This window comes from Drosophila innubila (assembly GCF_004354385.1).
Source record: "Drosophila innubila isolate TH190305 chromosome 3R unlocalized genomic scaffold, UK_Dinn_1.0 2_E_3R, whole genome shotgun sequence".
NCBI classification, from domain to species: domain Eukaryota; kingdom Metazoa; phylum Arthropoda; class Insecta; order Diptera; family Drosophilidae; genus Drosophila; species Drosophila innubila.
The window spans coordinates 22,207,121-22,226,400 of record NW_022995380.1 but is presented as its reverse complement, the minus strand read 5'-3'; the positions used below and the strand labels follow the sequence as shown (position 1 = coordinate 22,226,400).

The 19,280-nt window shown below is 39.6% G+C and overlaps 1 protein-coding gene across 1 annotated transcript in view; it reads right to left on the bottom strand.

Moving 5' to 3' along the window:
• The window catches only part of LOC117789567, a 49,824-nt gene that overhangs the window by 9,519 nt on the left and 21,025 nt on the right, over positions 1-19,280 (bottom strand). The window contains exons 12-25 of the mRNA XM_034628600.1: positions 16,066-16,349; positions 15,016-15,570; positions 14,687-14,844; positions 13,760-14,384; positions 10,137-10,844; positions 9,533-9,700; positions 9,150-9,451; positions 8,489-8,570; positions 7,525-8,370; positions 7,239-7,429; positions 4,381-4,629; positions 2,522-2,906; positions 2,065-2,202; positions 1,725-1,987 (exon numbers count right to left, since the gene is read on the bottom strand). Coding sequence (XP_034484491.1) covers positions 1,725-1,987; positions 2,065-2,202; positions 2,522-2,906; positions 4,381-4,629; positions 7,239-7,429; positions 7,525-8,370; positions 8,489-8,570; positions 9,150-9,451; positions 9,533-9,700; positions 10,137-10,844; positions 13,760-14,384; positions 14,687-14,844; positions 15,016-15,570; positions 16,066-16,349 — 4,954 coding nt within the window. The remainder of the gene's footprint in view (positions 1-1,724; positions 1,988-2,064; positions 2,203-2,521; positions 2,907-4,380; positions 4,630-7,238; positions 7,430-7,524; positions 8,371-8,488; positions 8,571-9,149; positions 9,452-9,532; positions 9,701-10,136; positions 10,845-13,759; positions 14,385-14,686; positions 14,845-15,015; positions 15,571-16,065; positions 16,350-19,280) is intronic.

The following is a 19,280-nucleotide window of genomic DNA, read 5'->3' as shown; positions in this document are numbered from 1 at the left end:
AACTACAAGCTACATGCAACATCCCTTTAACCCTTTACGTTGTGCCTCGTCACACGCGCTGAATTACAAAATAATTAGGCCAGTTTGGGGGATCTGCTTTTGCCATGGCCAGCTGCCTATGAGCTGATTAGTTTTTCAGCTGCCGCTTTATTGCTAAATGACGCCAAATTGCAGCGCATTTGCGTGCTGTTGTTGTTGTTGTTGTTGTTGGCGCTGTTGCAGTTGCGGCTGCTGCTTGGCAGGTCCTACAAATTTGCGTTGATTTTCGTTTATTGGATATACGCTGCCGCTGCGTATGCGCAATTTTCGTTCGATTTCAATTTAATAATTTTCTAGTTGGACTAGAGTTTTGTTTTTGCATTTGACGTGGCAAATCGTGATATGCCACGTACAACACAGGTAAGCATGTTCAAGGTTGACTATAAAACTTGGGCCACATTTTGTGCGCAGCATGAGAAGCAATATCAGCAACAACAACAACACAAACAACAACAACATGTTTGAAGTAGCTAAGCAACTAAAGTGCTGGCATATGAAATTCCATCTATAGCCACAGCAAGGAGTTGGCAAAAGTTGCAGCCAGAAGCAGCAAAAGCAGCAGCAGCTGCAATGCCAATAATTACTATTTGCTGGCGTACACAAAGTAACAACAACAAGAACAACATGGGGATAAACCGCAAAAGCGCCGGCAGTGCCATCGATCAGACGTTGTGCTTGACTTGGCTAAATCTATCGTCAAAGCAACAACCAACAACCAACAACCAGCAACCAACTTTTCAATAGCCATTGCTCTCCCGTCGAGTTATTAGAACTTCGACTTTTGACTTACCAAGCTAGCTGCGCCCTAAAATGTCTGTGTGAGCGGAAGTGTGCTCTGCATCCGTCGCAGTCCTTGAAAAACTTTTTGATAACACTCCCCCCTAAGGCCAGGCCAGGTAAATTCAATGCAGACAACAGCAAAGCAAAGCACAGTAGGGAACTGAGAACTGTTGGATGTTTGCAAATGACGACCAAAGCAAACTACTCATAATGCAAAATGCGAACTTTTGGCCATTATTAGATGAGGCGACCTAGCGAAAGATACAATTTAACTAATACACTGAGTGAACAACGTACTTTTAACTGTTAGCATGTGTTGCCAAGACGCACATAAAGGACTTAGATTAAGCTCAGGCTGTCGAAGACTTAATACTCTTGCCTGTTCGTAAAGTACACATCATTGACAGTGATGGAAACTAAATTGAATATTCCAAGTTTGATGCTGAATAAAATTATATGTCAAATAATGATAAAAATTTACAATCTGCAAATTTGAAGATTTTATACAAGTTTTAAGGTAAAAGTATGAAAAAAATTTCAGTTTTCAAACTAAAATGCAGAATCACATAAATAGATCTATTTTCACATCACTATAAATGAAAGATCCTGCCTCTGACATCTTCGATTAAAATTTGGTGCTTTGATAGAGCTTAGTAAAGGTAAAGTAAAGGTTTTGTATGCTTATTAAGCTGTTGTCTGTGGTCTTGATAAAGATGTGAAACAAGCTTATCCAATTGAAGTTTGTTAATGGCCAACTGGTTGCCAGGCAATGCTTATTGTTTCAGGCTAAAAGCATGGCGGATCTCTTGCCAACTGGTAGACTGACTGAATGAATAGGCGAGTACGGTTTTGTACTCTTAATGTACTGACTGTTAAGTATGTATGTGTGTGGTGTGTGTGTGTACCTTTCATCAATGATGCCATGACGATTGATATAGCCCACAATTAAGTCACGCAACAATGTGAGCTCATCGCTGAGCTTTCCCATAGCCGTGTTGGTTCTGCTGCAACATTCTAATAGACAGAGTAGACCCTGGAGTGCCGCAATGCGTATGAAGCAATGTGAGCTCTTCAGATAGACGTTACCAATCAGCGAGGCCAAGTGTTGCAACTCCCCGTGGCTGGGCATCAGGAGTGCCTGAGTGCGGCACAGTAAGTAGATTATATGCTGCAAGAGTGAAAATGCGAGAATGCAGGATAAAATGAAATGAAATGAATTGGCCTTCTCCTACGTTTGGTACTCACCTGATGTGATATCGTATCGTCCATGGCAATTTGTTCCTGCAGTCGCATTGTGCGCTCCTTAATCCACTTGATTTGATCACGACTCTCGCAGATTTCGCTAAACTTTACCAAGTTTGGCAGCACCAGTATTTGATTTTGCTAAAGTTAAGATTGAAGTTAAACAAGATTTTGGAGTTGCAAACATGTTTCCCAATTAACCAACTGACAAGCCAACAAATTCAATTCTAGGACAAATCAGTTGCAAGCTACGCGTATTTGCAAGACCCAAAGGATCACTCCAAATGGAAAATGGAAAACGGAAAATGGATTGGCATGTAATGTCCGAGCAGTAACTGGAGCACTTGACATAATGAAATTATGCTGCATTTGTGCGCACGTGACTGACATTTATGTGGTGGCAGTTGCAAGTTGCAACCTAGCAAGCACACTCATACATTCAACTCAAAACGTAACTTACCTCGATCATCTGTTGCAACACATCGAAAACGAGCTGCATGCTGCTGCGAAAGTCAATGCCCGATAGTTGCACAAAGTGACTATAGTTGCGCCAGGTGGTGTCAGTCATGTTGCCGTTGCTGTTGCTGTTACTGGATTGCCTTCGCTGTTTGCTTGACTCGGTGGCAGCCACATCTGCCTCATCCGACGCATCGGGGGTGGCAGGCGATGGGGGCAGTGCGTATGCTTCCATTTGAGCCCAACTGAAATTGAGATCGCATTGATTGGCCGCAAAGTTGCGTGTGCCAATCACATTGTTCTGCCTCGACTGACGTTCCAGATTGGCATGATAGAAGACGTTGCACGATGCATCGACAAGCAGCTGCACCTTATGCAGTTTCTTCAAACTGCAACATACAACATATACAAATGCAAATGCGATAAAAAAGCTTTCCAATTAAACAACGAGCACGTGAGAAATGTGCAAATGTTGTGTGTGTGTCGATGAAAGATTGCCTTTTTATGGCCTCAACTGATTGTTGGCCAAACACATTTAACTCGCAATTAAAAAATATTAATAACATCAACAACAAACATGCCACATATTTTTATTTGACCACACACAACAATTAAAAGTCAACAACTAGTCGAGCAACTTTTCGTTGTGTTGACCTGCGGCGAGTGCAAAGAAAATTTCATAATAAAAAAAAACAAAATAAATCTACCTGCCACACAATTTCATTTTTTTTTAAATATTGTCACATTTTAGATTTAAAATTAACTATCAAAATATTTACAATATACTACAAAAACAAAGCACACAATTTACAAACAGTTCACTGAAGTTTTTCAGCTTTTAAAATGAATTAAATATCCTTTAAGTTTCAATTAAAACTTAAATTTGTTTCAATTTTATTTTGTAACATTTCTTTGATGCATAGTTTTTCGTTAACGTTAAATAAATTAGTAAGCAGAAAGCTAAAAAACAGACTTAAAGCATAGTTGTCAATAAATAAAATCAAATTCAAAAATGTAATAAAACAAGCAGAAATTAAATGTAGATAATCTCAGGAACTTGTGAATCCACTGGTGCAAAACAGGGTATTAGATAGTCGTTATGCATATGCATATGTCTTAATTAAAAAAGTCGACTCATTTAAGTGTATGGACTTTAAAATACCCATTTAAATCAAAGCTTTAGCTATACAAAACTTTTAGAGAAAGAAATGATTCGGTGTATAAACCAATTCGCGAACCGAACCGATGTCTTGCTCTATGGTTCGAGCCGCCGAACAGAGCCTTTAAAAAAGTTTAGGAGGTTTGCAGCCTTGGTTATAATTACTGAAAAAAAAAACTCTATGCATGCATAAAATTTTAAATGATGATAAAATGGTAAAAAAAAAAAATAATATTTTAAATGATGATAAAATGGTAAAATAACAAAAAATATGTTCAAGCGCGCATCCTCGTTACTGTATTGCGACTGTAGTTGGTTGGTAAGCTTCTAAAAACTTGTTGTTCAAATTGTTTTAGGTAACGCATGTTAACAAATTAGTTGTGCTTTGAAAGTTGTCGAGTTTTCGGTAATTGCCAAAAAATAATATGCGTCGGGGGACAAGGCATTTGGTTGGCAAGAAGGGGAGGAAAAGAGGAAGGGAGCACGTGGACTAGCACGTGGAAGATATACAGGATATATAATAGTTTGTTAGTCTGTAAGGGTAACACACACAAGTTGTTGGTGGCATCCTAATTTGTGCTTTTTGTTATTTACGCATTAAAAACTTTTCGTGCCCACTTTGCTGAATATTAATTAGAATTTTCATAAATTTTTCAGTTTTTCGTTTCTGTTTTTTCCGAGAACACACACGCACACACACTTACCTAATGGTGTCACAATTGATGCGCTGCCAACGAGTCGTGTGAAAGAACTGACTGTTTCCATGTCCGACAATGGGAAAAGTTTTATAAGTCGTTAAAAGTTCCATAATGGCCTGCAGGCAGACCTGCTTGATCTGAAATTGCTCTTGTTGATCGACCATATGCTCATCGTACAGTTTATTGATCAGCAGCAGAAACGTCATAAAATATTCCTCGAATTGCTGTCGTGTTGTATAGCCAAAAATGGATAGCCTGTGGCAATAAACAAAAGTAATCAAACGTTGTATTAGAAATTCCATAAACTACGAAGGTCTCTAGCAAATGTGTGTTAAATAAAGTCAGCTGCAAATTTAATTCAATTAGTTGCACATTTTAAATATTTAAAAGCCAACAACTGCAAATTAGCTACTGATTAGTTTTGTTTGCCCGTCGGCTGCAATTTTCTGCCAAGCTATGGCTTAAAAATGTATAGAAAGGTCAAATGCCAGCATATTGCAGTTAGCTGATGACAAAACTTGGCTAAAATCGTTACAGTTGTTGCTCTTGCTTCTGCCGTTGGCTTGGTTCAGCGGTTTGTGCGCAATTAGCAACTATGTGTAGAAGCAGCGAACTGATTCCTCTTGCTTTTCCCACTCACACACTCACACACACATGCATTTATCTCACTTTACTGCTCATAATTTGTTTATATCGCTGGCTGCCTCCGTTGCGCTGCTTCAAACCAAAACTCCCAACAGCAGCTCGAGTCTAAAGTGCTTCTCATCTCTCCACTCACATGTCTGTCTAGTCCGCAGGCTGAGTGTTGGCATTTTAGCTATTTTATCGCTAGTCTTAACTATTTTATAAATTAAAAAAATACTATTAACTAGATATTTGCTGATTCGACAAGTTTGCCAGATTTCATATCATTAAGAAAATCAATAATATATTTCGGGTGTATTAAAATTTAGTTTAATTTTTTAAAATAAAAATTTACACAAGTAATGGAAGTATTTGGATATATTAAGGCAGAAAATATTAATTATTCAAGATTGTGCCAGGGCAAAATTAATTTTATCAATTGCAGAAAGCAGAGATTTTATAGTTGAAAAAGATGACGAAGAAAAAATACAGTTTGCGTTAAAAAGTAATAATTTAATTTTTTTTTGGATGTTTGAAATTTTTTTTGCTATTTTATTAATATTAAATTAACTATTTTAGCTCTTTAAATGCTGACAGCACTGTTCTGACTGTCACAGCGTCGTTGTCATCGTCATTATCATCATTGTCGACGTCACAGTTTCATCTAATAGAGCTGTTGATGTTCCGCTCTGTCAGCCCCTTAGGGGATTTTGTCGGTAGCCGCCAAAGGGCTGAACGGGGCGTGGCTCGGCGATTGTTGCTGCTGTGTTGCTTATGCCGCTGTTGTGGTTTTCATGATTGCGCTTTTGCACTTTAAAGTCAACTTTTAGGCTGGTCAAAAGAGATGCATACTCTCACACAAACTTATTTATCCACCCAATTTCTGGCTGATGACAATTCAGCATAATGATGACGACTCGCGTGGAAACAATGACAACAGCAGCAACAGCAACAGCAGCAGCAGCAGCATCAACATCAGCAACTGCGACAGCAACACATCAGCAGCGATGTGGAAGCTGTCAGCCCGCAAGGACGAGACAAACAAGCAACATTCAGCCAAGGACAAACCGACAGCAGACATAAGCACTGCGATGACAATGACAGCTTACAAGTACAAACACACACACACACACACCACAAACACACACACACACACAGACATAGAGATAGGACAGGCGACTGCATCTAATACAAGCTCATAGCATGCTGATGATTTTCCAGTTGCGGTTGTCCTCATTCACATCAACATTCTCCAACTCAAAATCAACCCCATTCTCATCCTCATTGCTGCATTCAGCTGCCAAGCACTCGTCAAGCCTGTCAGACCATTGTCAGCAACAATTGTTGTTGTTGTTGTTGCTGTTGTTGTTGTTGTCGTTGCGTTTGTTGTTGTAAATACACTGCTGATGGTCAGCCGAGGGCAGAAACATTGACAAAATCATAACTGAAGTGACCCAAGGTGAGCACAACAAACACACTTACGTGTGTTCCACAGTGGAGTCAACTCGACAGTTTGATACTTGCTAAGCGTATCTTCACAGTAATCAAATCAATCACAAGCGACAAAATAAAATAAAATAATAGTTTAACACGAATTTAAAAAATTTCGGTATTTTAGCTATAAGGTCCTTTCGATCAGCAAGTTTATATGAATGACATTACTATATCGACTCGTCATTTAAGGCTAATCAACAATATTATTTTTTGAGTTTGGAGATGTGTTTTCTTTTTCGTATCTTCGCAGTAATCAAATCAATCACAAGCAACAAAATAAATAAAATAAAATGCAATAATTATTTAACACTAATTTAAAAAATAAAAACTCCTTGCGATCAGCAAGTTTATACTGAATGAGATTGCTATATCGACTCGGCATTTAAGGCTAATCAAGAATATTAGTTTTTGAGTTTGGAGATGTGTTCTCTTTTTCGTATCTTCGCAGTAATCAAATCAATCACAAGCAACATAATAAATAAAATAAAATACAATAATTATTTAATACTAATTTAAAAAATAAAAACTCCTTTCGATCAGCAAGTTTATACTGAATGACATTGCTATATCGACTCGGCATTTAAGGCTAATCAAGAATATTAGTTTTTGAGTTTGGAGCTGTCTTCTCTTTTTTTGCCTTTTACATACAGTGACACAAAGTTATTATACTTCTGCACGTTTTGATTAACAAGCATCAGAAACCGACGCAGTTAATTAGCATTAGCAAGAGGTGACTTGATACTTACCGTTTGACAAACTGACGCAGGACATCAACATCACTGAGACTATCTACTGGTATTGTGGGCAACTTGCCACTGCCGCTGGCAACAGTTGCTGTCGCCTGTTGCTGCTGCTGTATGAGTTCATAGGGCGTCACGGCATAGGCATAGAATTCGTGTGTGCGCAACAACGAGGTGCCAATGGAGGCGATAAGCGACTGTGAAGTGAAGTTAAGTGGAGTGAGGTAGAGTAAGATGCAGAGCTAAAGCTACAAAGTTGGGCCTAATAAATGCGCAATGGAATGTCACTTACCAGCGGCACTTGAAACTGGGCCAACTCCTGCCGACCAAATTCATCGGCAGCTGAGCCCTTTTGCCAGGACTCCATATCAATTTGCGTTTCAATCAATTTGGCAAGGAAAATAGCCTGGGGTGCCGACTGTGCACCATGCAGGCGATGTCGTTGATAGAAAATTGTATCCTGCAGCATGCGGCGTGCTGTGAGCACCACAACCTCCAGCAATTCAGCTCGCAATGCAGCATCGCAGCTAGAGTTGAGTGCCCACCAGATACGTGGCTGTTGCAACAACGCATCGAGGCAGCCAAACAGCACGTTCAACCCATCCTGGTCAGTGGCAAGACCATGTTCTGTTTGCAGCACTTGCCTCGAGGCGTTGGCCAAGCAGCGCATATAAGAGAGCATCGATGGCAGCTGCTCCTGGCGCAGCAAATGCTCACCGACAAACTTTTCAATGTGCCGGGCATCAATGTAGATGAGCGCCATTTGCTCGAGGTTCCTTATGGCAAGCATCAACGTGGTCAGTGCCCGTGCCACATGCAACTGCTCCGCATCGTCTGCATCGATTTGCTTTGCATTCGACACCCGTGACATGAGCGACGCACAGGCGACACGCGCCAGCGGCGGCAGTTGCATGTAGTTAATGTGCGGTGCATGTTGAATGCACTTTTGCCGAAAGTTCGCCACCATCGATGACAGTGCCCCATCCAGTGCGTGTCGCAACAGACGCGACTCCTGCAACGAACCGAGACTACGCAACAATCGCTGCAACTTTGCCTCCGATTGAATGTCGAGCAGCAAACGCATCAGCTGCTGTTGCTGTTGTGGCGCATCCGCATGCTGTGTGGCAAATTTGATTAGCTGTGAGGCAAGACCAATGAAAAAGTAAAGCGATTCAGCAATTGAGAGAAAACGAACTACTCAAAGCGGGGCCATAAATTAGCCAACGCTGTGCCAAGTGGACGAGAGATCCACTTACCTGACCAAAAAGCCAGCTCTCATCAATTATGCGCGGCGGCGAGGCAGCTCCATTGTCCTGCGGGCACTCAAGGTCCTTTAGCCTGTAATGGCATGCAGCGAAATATAAATAAAATAGGGTTGTTTTTCAGTTAAAGTAAAGTAGACTGAACGCAGATACTCTGAAAACTTAACTCTTCATTAAAATGCTTCAAATTCTTCAACTTTTTTTAAAGCTTACTAAATGTCATAAATTTTATTTCAGCGAAGTTTTGAGACCGTAAAAAAATTATACAAAAAAAACATTATCTGAAGTTAACAAATTGAATTTAAAATTGAAAAACAACTGATATAATAAAATATTATAATATTTTTTGAACCCAATCTGAAGTCGCTTAAATATTGGCAAATAAAAGAACCTCATAAATATTTCGTTTGGAAAGAAATGAATAATAAAGCACATTATTAGTCAGACGGATACGTAGACCAATTATATCGTTATGTAGAGTATAGTTTTCTGTATTTAAATACACTCTAAATTTGTCAAATATAAAAATATTTTTGTAATGACTAGCTAAGCTTAAAGAATACTATGAAAAGTCCTCATTCAATGTAGAGTATAATTGATTTAAATAGCTGCCAAGAGTCGCAGCACTCAATGGATAATGGTGTCCTTTACTTACAGCATTGTACGCAGCTCGTCCTGGTCGTCATCACCGGCGAGTTCGCCTTGAAGCAGCCTCTCATAGATGGCGTTCCTGGCCGCAGGGTCGCTTTGGGCCGCCAATCGTCGTGCCAGTCGCTCCATGGGCAACTGCATAGCACGTTGACCGCCATGCAACTGATGGAGTCGACTCAGCAGCTGTAGGGCCTGCAACGAGGAAGGTGCACCGACATCGCCATCACCATCGCCAGATCCACCTCCAACTGAATCCCGATGCTCGCAAAGGCGGCACAGGAGACGCAAGATGCTGTGTATCGAGTGCTGCGTCGTGAAATGAATTGAAATAAAGGAAATGCAAAAGGGAGTTGACTCCATTGTAATGCAAATATTCCTTCTACTTACCTTATTCAACTTGGAGGCATTGCGAAGCAGCGACGCTTGCAATAATGAGCCGCACTCGGGACGCACTTGGCAGAGCTCGCAAAGGAATTCGAAGTGGTCAGCAATTAGGAAATTCAGATACTTGCCATCGCAGAGCCGGCGCACTTGTTGCGGACTCCAATCGTGTGCCTGCAATTAGTCGGTTGTGATTTGCGTTTACGAGAGGCGGCATCCCAAGGGCAGGGAAAGGGGGCGTGGCCAGCTGGGCCATTAGACGACAAGTGGCGCATGTTCGAGTGGCAATCAATTAAAATTATGCGCTGCATTGAGCGAACGCTTTAAACTGCCAGACAACTAGACAACCAGACAACAGTTTAAACTGCCAAAACGGAAAACGGAAAGCGGAAACCGAATACCGAAAACCGAACCCGACGCGGTAAACCGCAAAATTACGAGCACGACAACTGTCAGCTGGCAAAGGATCGGAGGGTCTGTTAGTATAGTTGTGGGCATGGCCAGTGGCTAAATCAGCTGCCTCTGTCGACTGCCAAATTTAAATTAAACTAATGTACATAGCCCATCCCCCTCACCCCTGCATCCCTCATCTCAGTCATCCCACACTTACCGCACTTGCACGACAAACTTCGTCCAGCATCGCACGTTGCAGGCTCCACTTCAGCGGCAACTCTGCCGCCTGGGCCAACAATACCATGGGCTCCAGCATACGCATGGAGAGCAATAGTTGCAGGCAGGCCAAGAGCACCGGTTCCAGGGCCTCTCCAGCGGCGCCACCCTCGACACTCATCAGCAGTAAATTGTAGTATTTACAGAGAAATTCAGATTCGGCCAAAACCAAACGAAAAACTGATTGCAGCGCATCCTTGTGCCGTGAGCGACAGCAAACATTGTGCAGCGCGTTAACGAATCGAGAGGCCAGCTGGCAGTAGGCGTGGCCAGCGACAGAGGACGATGAGCCAGGGGCAGAGTCAGTGCCAAGTACAGCATCCAGACAGCCGAGCAGCTTCTCGCTCAGAACTTTGGCAAAGTAGTTAATTTCACTAATCGGGGAACGGGACGAGGAGGCTCTCGATGAGGTGGCGGCTCTGGCGGCGGCAGCTGCCGAAGATGTCGAAGGTGCTTCATCCTGCCACTGTATCCTTTCCACTCCAGTAGTAGTTGTTGTTGCTGCTGCTTTGGCGGCTGCTGCGGCGGCCGTTGGATTATTTTTCAAATAAAGTTTTATGTGATTCAACAGATAAATTTCTTCAGTTTTAAGGATTACATTTGCCAGCGTAATCATTGCCAGCGCTAAATCACCAAACTTGCCCACATCCTGCAATAAAGAAACGTGCAAAGAAAAGAGACAGCAAGTGAGTGAGTGCAAGAGACAGATAGATGCTTGGTTTGGTCGCCAGTGCGGCAAAGTGTGAAACTTTTGCATAAATTGCAGTAACAAAGTTCCGAGCGACAACATCAACATATTTTCCGGCTGTAATTAGAAAGGATACCCCAGGACAAACACACCCACACACACCCACACACACACACCTAGCACTAACTGAGAGAAAGTACTACATGCAATGCAATTAAATTTGTTCCTCATACTCTGCCTCTTGGCAGTAAATTTCAAATAAGCATTTTTCTGAACGCTTCTCACTTGCAATTTTCTTTTTTTTTCTTTTTTTTTTAATATTTACACACAAAATGTTATTTAAGTTGTGGCGCATTTTCAATTTCAATTAAAATGTTGATGCCATAAAGTTTTGCCAACCTCAAAATACACACACCCACATCCATGACTTGGCCAGGATGGGAGGATGGTTGGGAGGTAATAAGGTTAGGGGAGGTGGTAAGGCTGTTGCTCAGCCAGTCGTGCATTGACTTATGCGCTCATTGCCCAACTTAATTACTTATGCCCACCTGGTTGGCAAAAAGTGCGTGGGCGGTGTATATTAATACTCTGTAATCATCAAATGGAGTATACTACAATTTCAATCAAAGCTGAGAGCCTACATAATTTTTATATAATTTATTTTTTTTTAGAATCAAACTTAATAACATGATTTACCAGGGAACGTGATTAATATAAGTTATAATATAAAAATTACACAGTAATGAGTATTTAATGATTTTTAAAAATGTTCATCAATGGTAATCATTACTTTTGTATTATTTAATAAAAATTCGACTAAAGTCATTATATTTGAATGAACAAAATAAAAATTATGTATTTGATTTCAAAAGACTTTCATAGCATAATTTTTAGTTAAATTTTTGTCCACATCCCTTGGCCGTGGAGTAATAAATAAAGTAATAAAAAATCGAGAACATTTAATCAATAATAATTTGCATAAGTTGCAGGGTATAGTTTAGTCGAGTCTTTATGCCTATTACACTCTTGAATTTTTTTTTATCCTTTAGCTCGCACAGCGTCAAATTAAATAAACTATAATTGGTTCAAGTTTTTAAGCCGTGCTATTTAATTACAAGTTAAATGAAGTTGAATAGCCAAACGCCAACAAAGTGTACAAACGAAATATATTTCAAAGAGGGCGCATAGAGCGGAAAACGGAAGTGGAAGAGGAAGCAGAGGCAAGGCAAATAGTTCCCAAACGTTAGACATGTGATGCATGCCAATGTATCAAACGATATGATACTGATATGAGAGTCGAGCACTTGAGGCAAGCGGCTGAGTTAAGATAAACGCTTTAAATGCAATCGACTGCCTATAAACAGAGAAAGAGACAGCGCGGGGAAAGGAGGGAGAGAGGGACTGTGTAATTAAGTTCGTTTGCAACTGCAGAACGGGCGCCTGCTGCCGTGTGTCCTGTTGCTTTGCCTCAAACTTCGATATGGCCCCCGGTCTGGGAGCCCGACAGTTAATGCATGTGTAGCTTAAATGCGCATTAATAGTTGAAAATGTGCGGCGTTGAAGCGTAGGTATTAAAAATGTCACGTATACGACATGTGCCACATTAACTACGGCGTCACATGCAACAACAACAACAACCGAAGCAATGGCAAAATAAAGAAGAGAGAGAGAGAGAGAAAAAATTGTAACCTCCAGCTCAACAGCAGGAAAGTGCATTCGTGTGCATGTAAATGCAAATAAGCAGGAGACCGCGCTGGACGGACGGACAGGTGGACGGGCGGAATGACAAATCGCTGATGAACCCACCAGACATCAGTCCAACCAGCCAACCAGCCAACAACAACCACGAACACACACAACATTTACTGATGCGTTGAGTGTTAAATGAACCATTTGCATTGCCTACTTTAGGAGCCAGCACAGTGTGACAAATTACTAAAATTATGTGAAAAACATAAAAAAATTGTATGCATCTAAATACATAATAAAAACTGTTGCTTCATTGATATTAGCAACTTCCTAAGTACAAAACTATGCTAAAATACAAATAAACACAATTATTAAATGCAATTTAAATTTGGTTATTTTGCATTAACAAATACAATATTAGTATATCGTTACTTTCATTGTTATATCTTTATTTAATTTGGCAAAGTACACGGATTTATGGCTACAAAATGAAAAAAATTATTGATGGGGAGTTTGTACAATTGTTTGACTATGAATATTCTGTAAATAATGCTCAGAAAGTTCTTGATTTATACAAGTATGCTATATCGAATTACGCTTTTATAATAGATAATTATAATCTATATATGTAAGGTAATATTTGTATGAATCTGGTACAAGAATTTTTGGCAGCTACAGTAGACCAAGTTTAATATACAGTAACCAAAAACTGCTCCAACTGTATTTCATTTCATTTGTTGTACGACAATAAACGGAAATTTAATGCCAATAAGCTCAATTTAAATTCTGTTCCTATTGTCATCGTTCGTTTGTTCTTCATGCTTGCAATGGGTTGAAAGACGATAACATGCAATCTGTGTGAATACTATTAGCAGTTCTATGACAGACTGTGTGAATACTATAAGCAGTTCTATGACAGACTGTGTATTTATGTGTGTGCATGTGCCCCATTATACTATGTATCATTATTTCAAATATGCCATCAGATGTAGAATTTCTCAATTTAATGCCTCGAAAAGTGTCGACATATTGATTGCCATATTACCACCGCAACAACTTGTCCCTTTGAAGCTTTGATTCAGGCAGACATTTTATATATATATTTTAGTTAAGAAACAAGCTCTAAAACCGCTTAGAAAAATTATGAAATAAATCCTGAGAAGCTACTTGCAGCATGCTTTTCTCACCTGTTCAATAAATAGCTGCAGCAATTGCAGAAATTCCTTGCTGCCGGCCAACACATAGTTGCCATTGTTGCGAAAGCAGCTTTCGAGCAGTCGCAGATCTCCAAATGTGTGCAATCGCAATTGTCCCGAGCCGAACGAGCGACAGAGCAGCCCATAAACGACATTCGCATCCTGTGCACTCAGATAGGCGGGGGCATCCAGCTGTTGCATGCTACGCTCGTATAGCAGCAACAGGGCCAACAACTGCTGAACAGCGCGTGCATCAATAAACTTCTCCAGCATGCCAAGAACAACTTCCTTCTGTGTGTCCAATTCGCGCCGTTGCACCAACAATGCCTCCCTTGTGTCCTGTGTGGCCACAACGGTCAGCGGACTCTGGCACTTGTCAAGTTCTGCCCCATCCTCGCAAGCATCGTCCAGATTCTTCTCAATTGGACTGTGCATAAAGAACAACTCATAGCTAAGTGTTTTCAAAGCTAACAATGCCACTTCTCGCACTGCTCCATTGGCCAACAAGTTGTTGGTAATGCTTATAATCTTCGGTATGGTTATCAACTGGCGGTCGCTCTTGTGGGTCAACTGCATTAGAAATTGCAGCACGGCCGGCACAATAATGCAGGCATTTCTAACGGAAGAGAATTAAAATTAGTAACTTATTTAGAAATTTAGATACTTTTTTTCAATTTTAAGCACTGGAAACGTACCCGAAATAAATTCTTTTACAATAACCAAAAAGAATTAATTAAGCCAATTATCAAAAATGCATAATAAGTTAAGCATATAATTTTGCTTTGTTTAAAAAAGAAACCAAATCTGACCAGCTTTAAACATTAATGAAATTTGCATACAAAATATTATTTATTTCATGTTACTTTTAAAAATTATTTCAAATTAAAATGGCCAACATTTGGTCTAAAATACACTCACCTATCTATGCCGCATTCAATGAGATCCAGATTGTTTAATATTTGTTCAAATATAACGCTTTTCGAGTCCAGAATGCTGTAGGTGACATTAAGATCGAGCAGTTGTGATAGCAACTTCAATATGGGTGCCTGTATCAGTGAATTCGATTTCATAAAGAGCTGCAATTAGGAAAGGGGGAAATGAAAGGGGGGAGACATCCATGAATACAAGTACTTGGCAAATGTTTGCCATAAATAAAACAACGATGCATGCGAACGGTACTTTGTGTCTGCGCATTTTTAATCAAACAAATTGCCAACTACTAAAATTAATTAGTAATTGCAACTCACCGTCAAACAGTAGATGACCAGCGGCTCGAATAGCTTTATAAGCCGGACACAGTCACCTGCCGGCGGGGATCCCACCTGCATGCCCTGCACAAATAGCGTGCCCAGGGCTGCAGGCGATACGTTGGCCATTGCAATTAGTTCTTGCATCGATGTTGTTGTTGCTGTTGTTGCTGTTGTTGTCGTTTCTGGGTTCATTGAAGCTGCTGGCAACAATGGCGCGTCCGTTGTAATGCTGCCACGTTTGGCCGCAAAATAGGGACGAACAAATGTGGCATGGTAGCCATTGGGCTGCCTTTGCACTTCGCTTGCATAATTTTGGCCAAATAAATATTTCAACAGTTGCCGCAGACATGCAACGCACTCGCCGGGCGCATAATTTATGAGCTTGGTCAAATACTGTAGTATTTCTTCAATTAATTTCAACGCTGGCGAGGATGGTGTTGCCAACGTTGCGGCCGCCGGTGGTGGTAGTGCCTCCAGACAGAAGCTCAATGCATTGAGGCAGCTCTTCAGCAGGCAAATTAATAAGCCGCCAGCCTCATGATTTATGGTTATCTGTAAGCAGAGACAAGAGTAAGAGTTATCAAATTGCAGAGAGACAGTGTGCTAAAAGCATGGCCAAAGTGATGGCTTTTATTGGCCACGCCCTAATGCAATGCGCCCATTAAGTCAGTCAAGTTTTGAGGAGCGAGAGACTCAACTCAACTCAACTCAAGACAAGTCAAGTCAAGTTGAGTCAAAAGTTGAAGTTGCAAGTCGAAAGTCAAGACGTTGCCTGCATTTCGTCGCGCATTGCATTTTTACAACTCATTGCGAGGCATCAGAGTGTTGCCAGAAAGTGTTGCATATAAAACGGCGCATTGCGCTGTACGTGCTATGAAATTGGAGACCGGGACCGTGTGGAACTGAAGATGGAGAATTGGTAAATCTCAGTGCACGTGCCAGACAACTTTTGCCATTTCAGCCCCAAAGCCGCGACTTAATGGCGACTCTCTTGCTCCTCCTTTGCTGTGCTGTGCTGTGCTGTCCTCACCTGCGGCTTTGACTTACCTTGTAGCTGTCATTAGCACCTCTTAAAATGTTGTAAAGTTTCATGTAAACGTAATCGCTGGCAAAGTAACCCAGCGCCTGCATCATTGCCAACTCCCTGGCGTTGCTGTTCAGCGTAAAGAGCTCACTCTTGCTGCCCGTCTTGGCCATCTTGGAGCTATTGGGCTGCAACGGTCGTTGATTGCACACCAGATGATAGTAGATGTTCAGCAGCTTGACGCTGTGACGCAGCAGAAAGTCCAGCTGGGCTGTGGGCAACAACTCGCCGCTGCTCAGCATGCCACCTACAATGGGAAAATGGAAAGGGAAGAGGAGCGGGTAGTAAGAGCATTTTAATGACAAATTAAGCAACGAACACGGCGAGAGCTAATTGTGTTAAAATGCCAACACAGGCGCTTAAAATTATACAAATGCCATATAATTGCAGATCGGAAAATTAAAAAACCATTTAATGGATTTGCAATTTGCAAAAAATGAGCGATAAAATAAATAAATACCAAACATCATACAAAAAAATTATTATAAAATGACAGCATGACTAAATAAAAATATCAAAGGCAAACAAATAATGTGAAATTAAAGCAAAAACTGCATAGGTAACAAGCGGAAAGCGCTTCAAAGTATGCTATGATTTATATGCATTCGTTAAATACGTGTACAACTGTATATGTGTGTGTGTACGTCCGTATGTGTGTGGTTGTACAGTCACGCTACATTTCAATTTTTATGTCAACAATACAATGCCAGCAAATACTAAAAAAAATTATTTGTACACGCAAAGAAAATGCAAGCGTAAAAAGCTATAATATTTTTTTAATGCTTTTTTTTTACAAATAAATTAAATTGTATTCGCATAAATATTTATAAAAATTAAGTGTTTGGGGTGCCATTCGAAATCAGCCTCCCGAGAGCCGGTCGGTAAACAATACGACAATGCGCAGCCAGGTGAGTCAATCGGAGGGGAGGAGCTTACATTTACTAATTAATTGAAAATTGCACATAATGAGACGACGCCACAGTTCCGATGCTAATTTATATTTATTTATAAAGGCGCATTTTCATAACATAACGGTGGGACTATGAACATGATATGAGGGATATGAAGCATGCAACTGGATGTAACATTCTTTAAATTTTCAATTTATTCTTCAATAATAAATGAAATATTTTTTAAATATGTTTCATATCTAAGAGCATCGGGAGTTCGTTACATCTTTGCGATCGATCAATAAATAAATGCATATTATTGCTGCATCGTGTGTATGCGTAATATTTTTATTAATGTCATGCGGCCAGCGCTCAACGGACTCAGAACACAACACGCATCCGCCCTGTTGTCAGTTTGATATACAGTTGGCCCATCAGTCAGAACATTTATGTACGAATTACGACAGACATACAATCCTCACTGTACGAGTTCTGTTTCCATTTAACGCATCGCAAATGAGTTTCACTCGCATTTGAAAATAAGTGCATTAATTCAGTATTAATGCGGCGTACAACAATTTAAAAATTGCAATTCAAGATCTTTAAACCGAATCGACCAATTGTCAAACAATATATTGCGAAATCTTTTCTGCATATAATTCATTGTTAAGGGGCTTAATTGCAAGAATACGCATTCTTAAAAAGTTTAATTGATACAAAAGATTTTAAGCTGTAATCTAACAGAGATATTTCCAGGACAACCAAATGATAAATAAATAAATAATAATCACTTAAAGCTTTTCAAGTACAATCTAATCTACACTAAATTTATTTATATAGTATATAAATTATTAAATTTGGCAACTGGCAACAACTTGACCTTTTTTATTAGAATTTGCCATTGTTGTTGTTATTTTGTCGCGCATGCAAAAATTTTATTTGCATACTGTCAAAACTTATCACAAAATATTTCACCAAAAAGCCCAAAAACATTTACCGATTTTATTTTGAAATCGATGCTTGAATAAGCCAGGCACACACACACACACTTGCACTTGTATATATATACACACACTATATGTATAAATATTTATATATTACATGACAGCGCTTATGGCATCGCATAGTTAGAGGTGCGAAAGCGCTCAGGGCTTAAAAATTAAATTATTTGCTCATGCACAAATGTAGATTTCAACAATGATAAGAGCGGCAGAGACAGTTGAAGGGAGAAAGGCGACTGACACGATAACTATTTCACATTTAATGGTTTATTAATAATTTAATTACTTTTTGATTATGGTGGATTACATTAGCGCATGCCAAATGCATATGCAACCCCAAAAAATTTTAGCTAGAACTCTGCCAATGACAACCATAAACAACAACACCGAGCACCCAAATAAAGGGTGTGACAAAAGGGGGAAACGTTATGTAAATGCCAATAATGAAATTGAGTTGAAGTTTGGTTTTTTGTGTTATGCAATTTGGTAAATTGAATTAAAATGTTTATTAGCGCGCGATTCTCTTTGTTGTCATTGTTGTTGCTGCCGTTGTTATTAGTTGTAGTTGTAGTTAAATGTCGATGTCGTTGTAGGCGCAGTTTGTTAATGAGACTGTTGAAAATTATTTAATTACATAACCAAGTTATATGAAATGCTTAAACGTTTTACAATTGATGCGTCGATTGCTTAATTTAGTTGGTTTAAATTGCAAATAATAATAAATGCGCGTATTTTCTAAAAACTTTCACAAACAATTAATAATGATTATATCAATTAGTTTCATATAGCTGTTGTCTATATCATTGTGCGATCTACAAAATCATAAATCAACATAAAAAAAGTCCAACTAAAAGAGTTAATTTATTTTGTCCTTACATTGTTTTGTAGTGTATTTCATAGTCTGTCAATATTGACAATCAAACGCTAGCTTATTTACATTTAAACCAGTTTTTTTATTGCTTGCTTTATTGCTTTTTTCTGTTATTTGTTTTTTTAAAAGTATAGACTTCAATTGAATTATTATGCTGAGTGAAAATTAAAAATATTTATGCTAATTTGTGTTTTTGCTTGATTAAAATTACAATTGAAACAAAGCAGAATAAAAAGTATGAGATGGAAAAGAATGTGCCACGCCCACGCTGGAGTACAAAAATATTTATGCAAATCCATTTAATGACAAACAATTAATTAAAATGATTTATTCGAATGTTTCTATGGCATTTAATACGCAATGCGAAATGCGAAATGCAAAATAATTTATAAATGAATATATATTTTAAAGCTCTT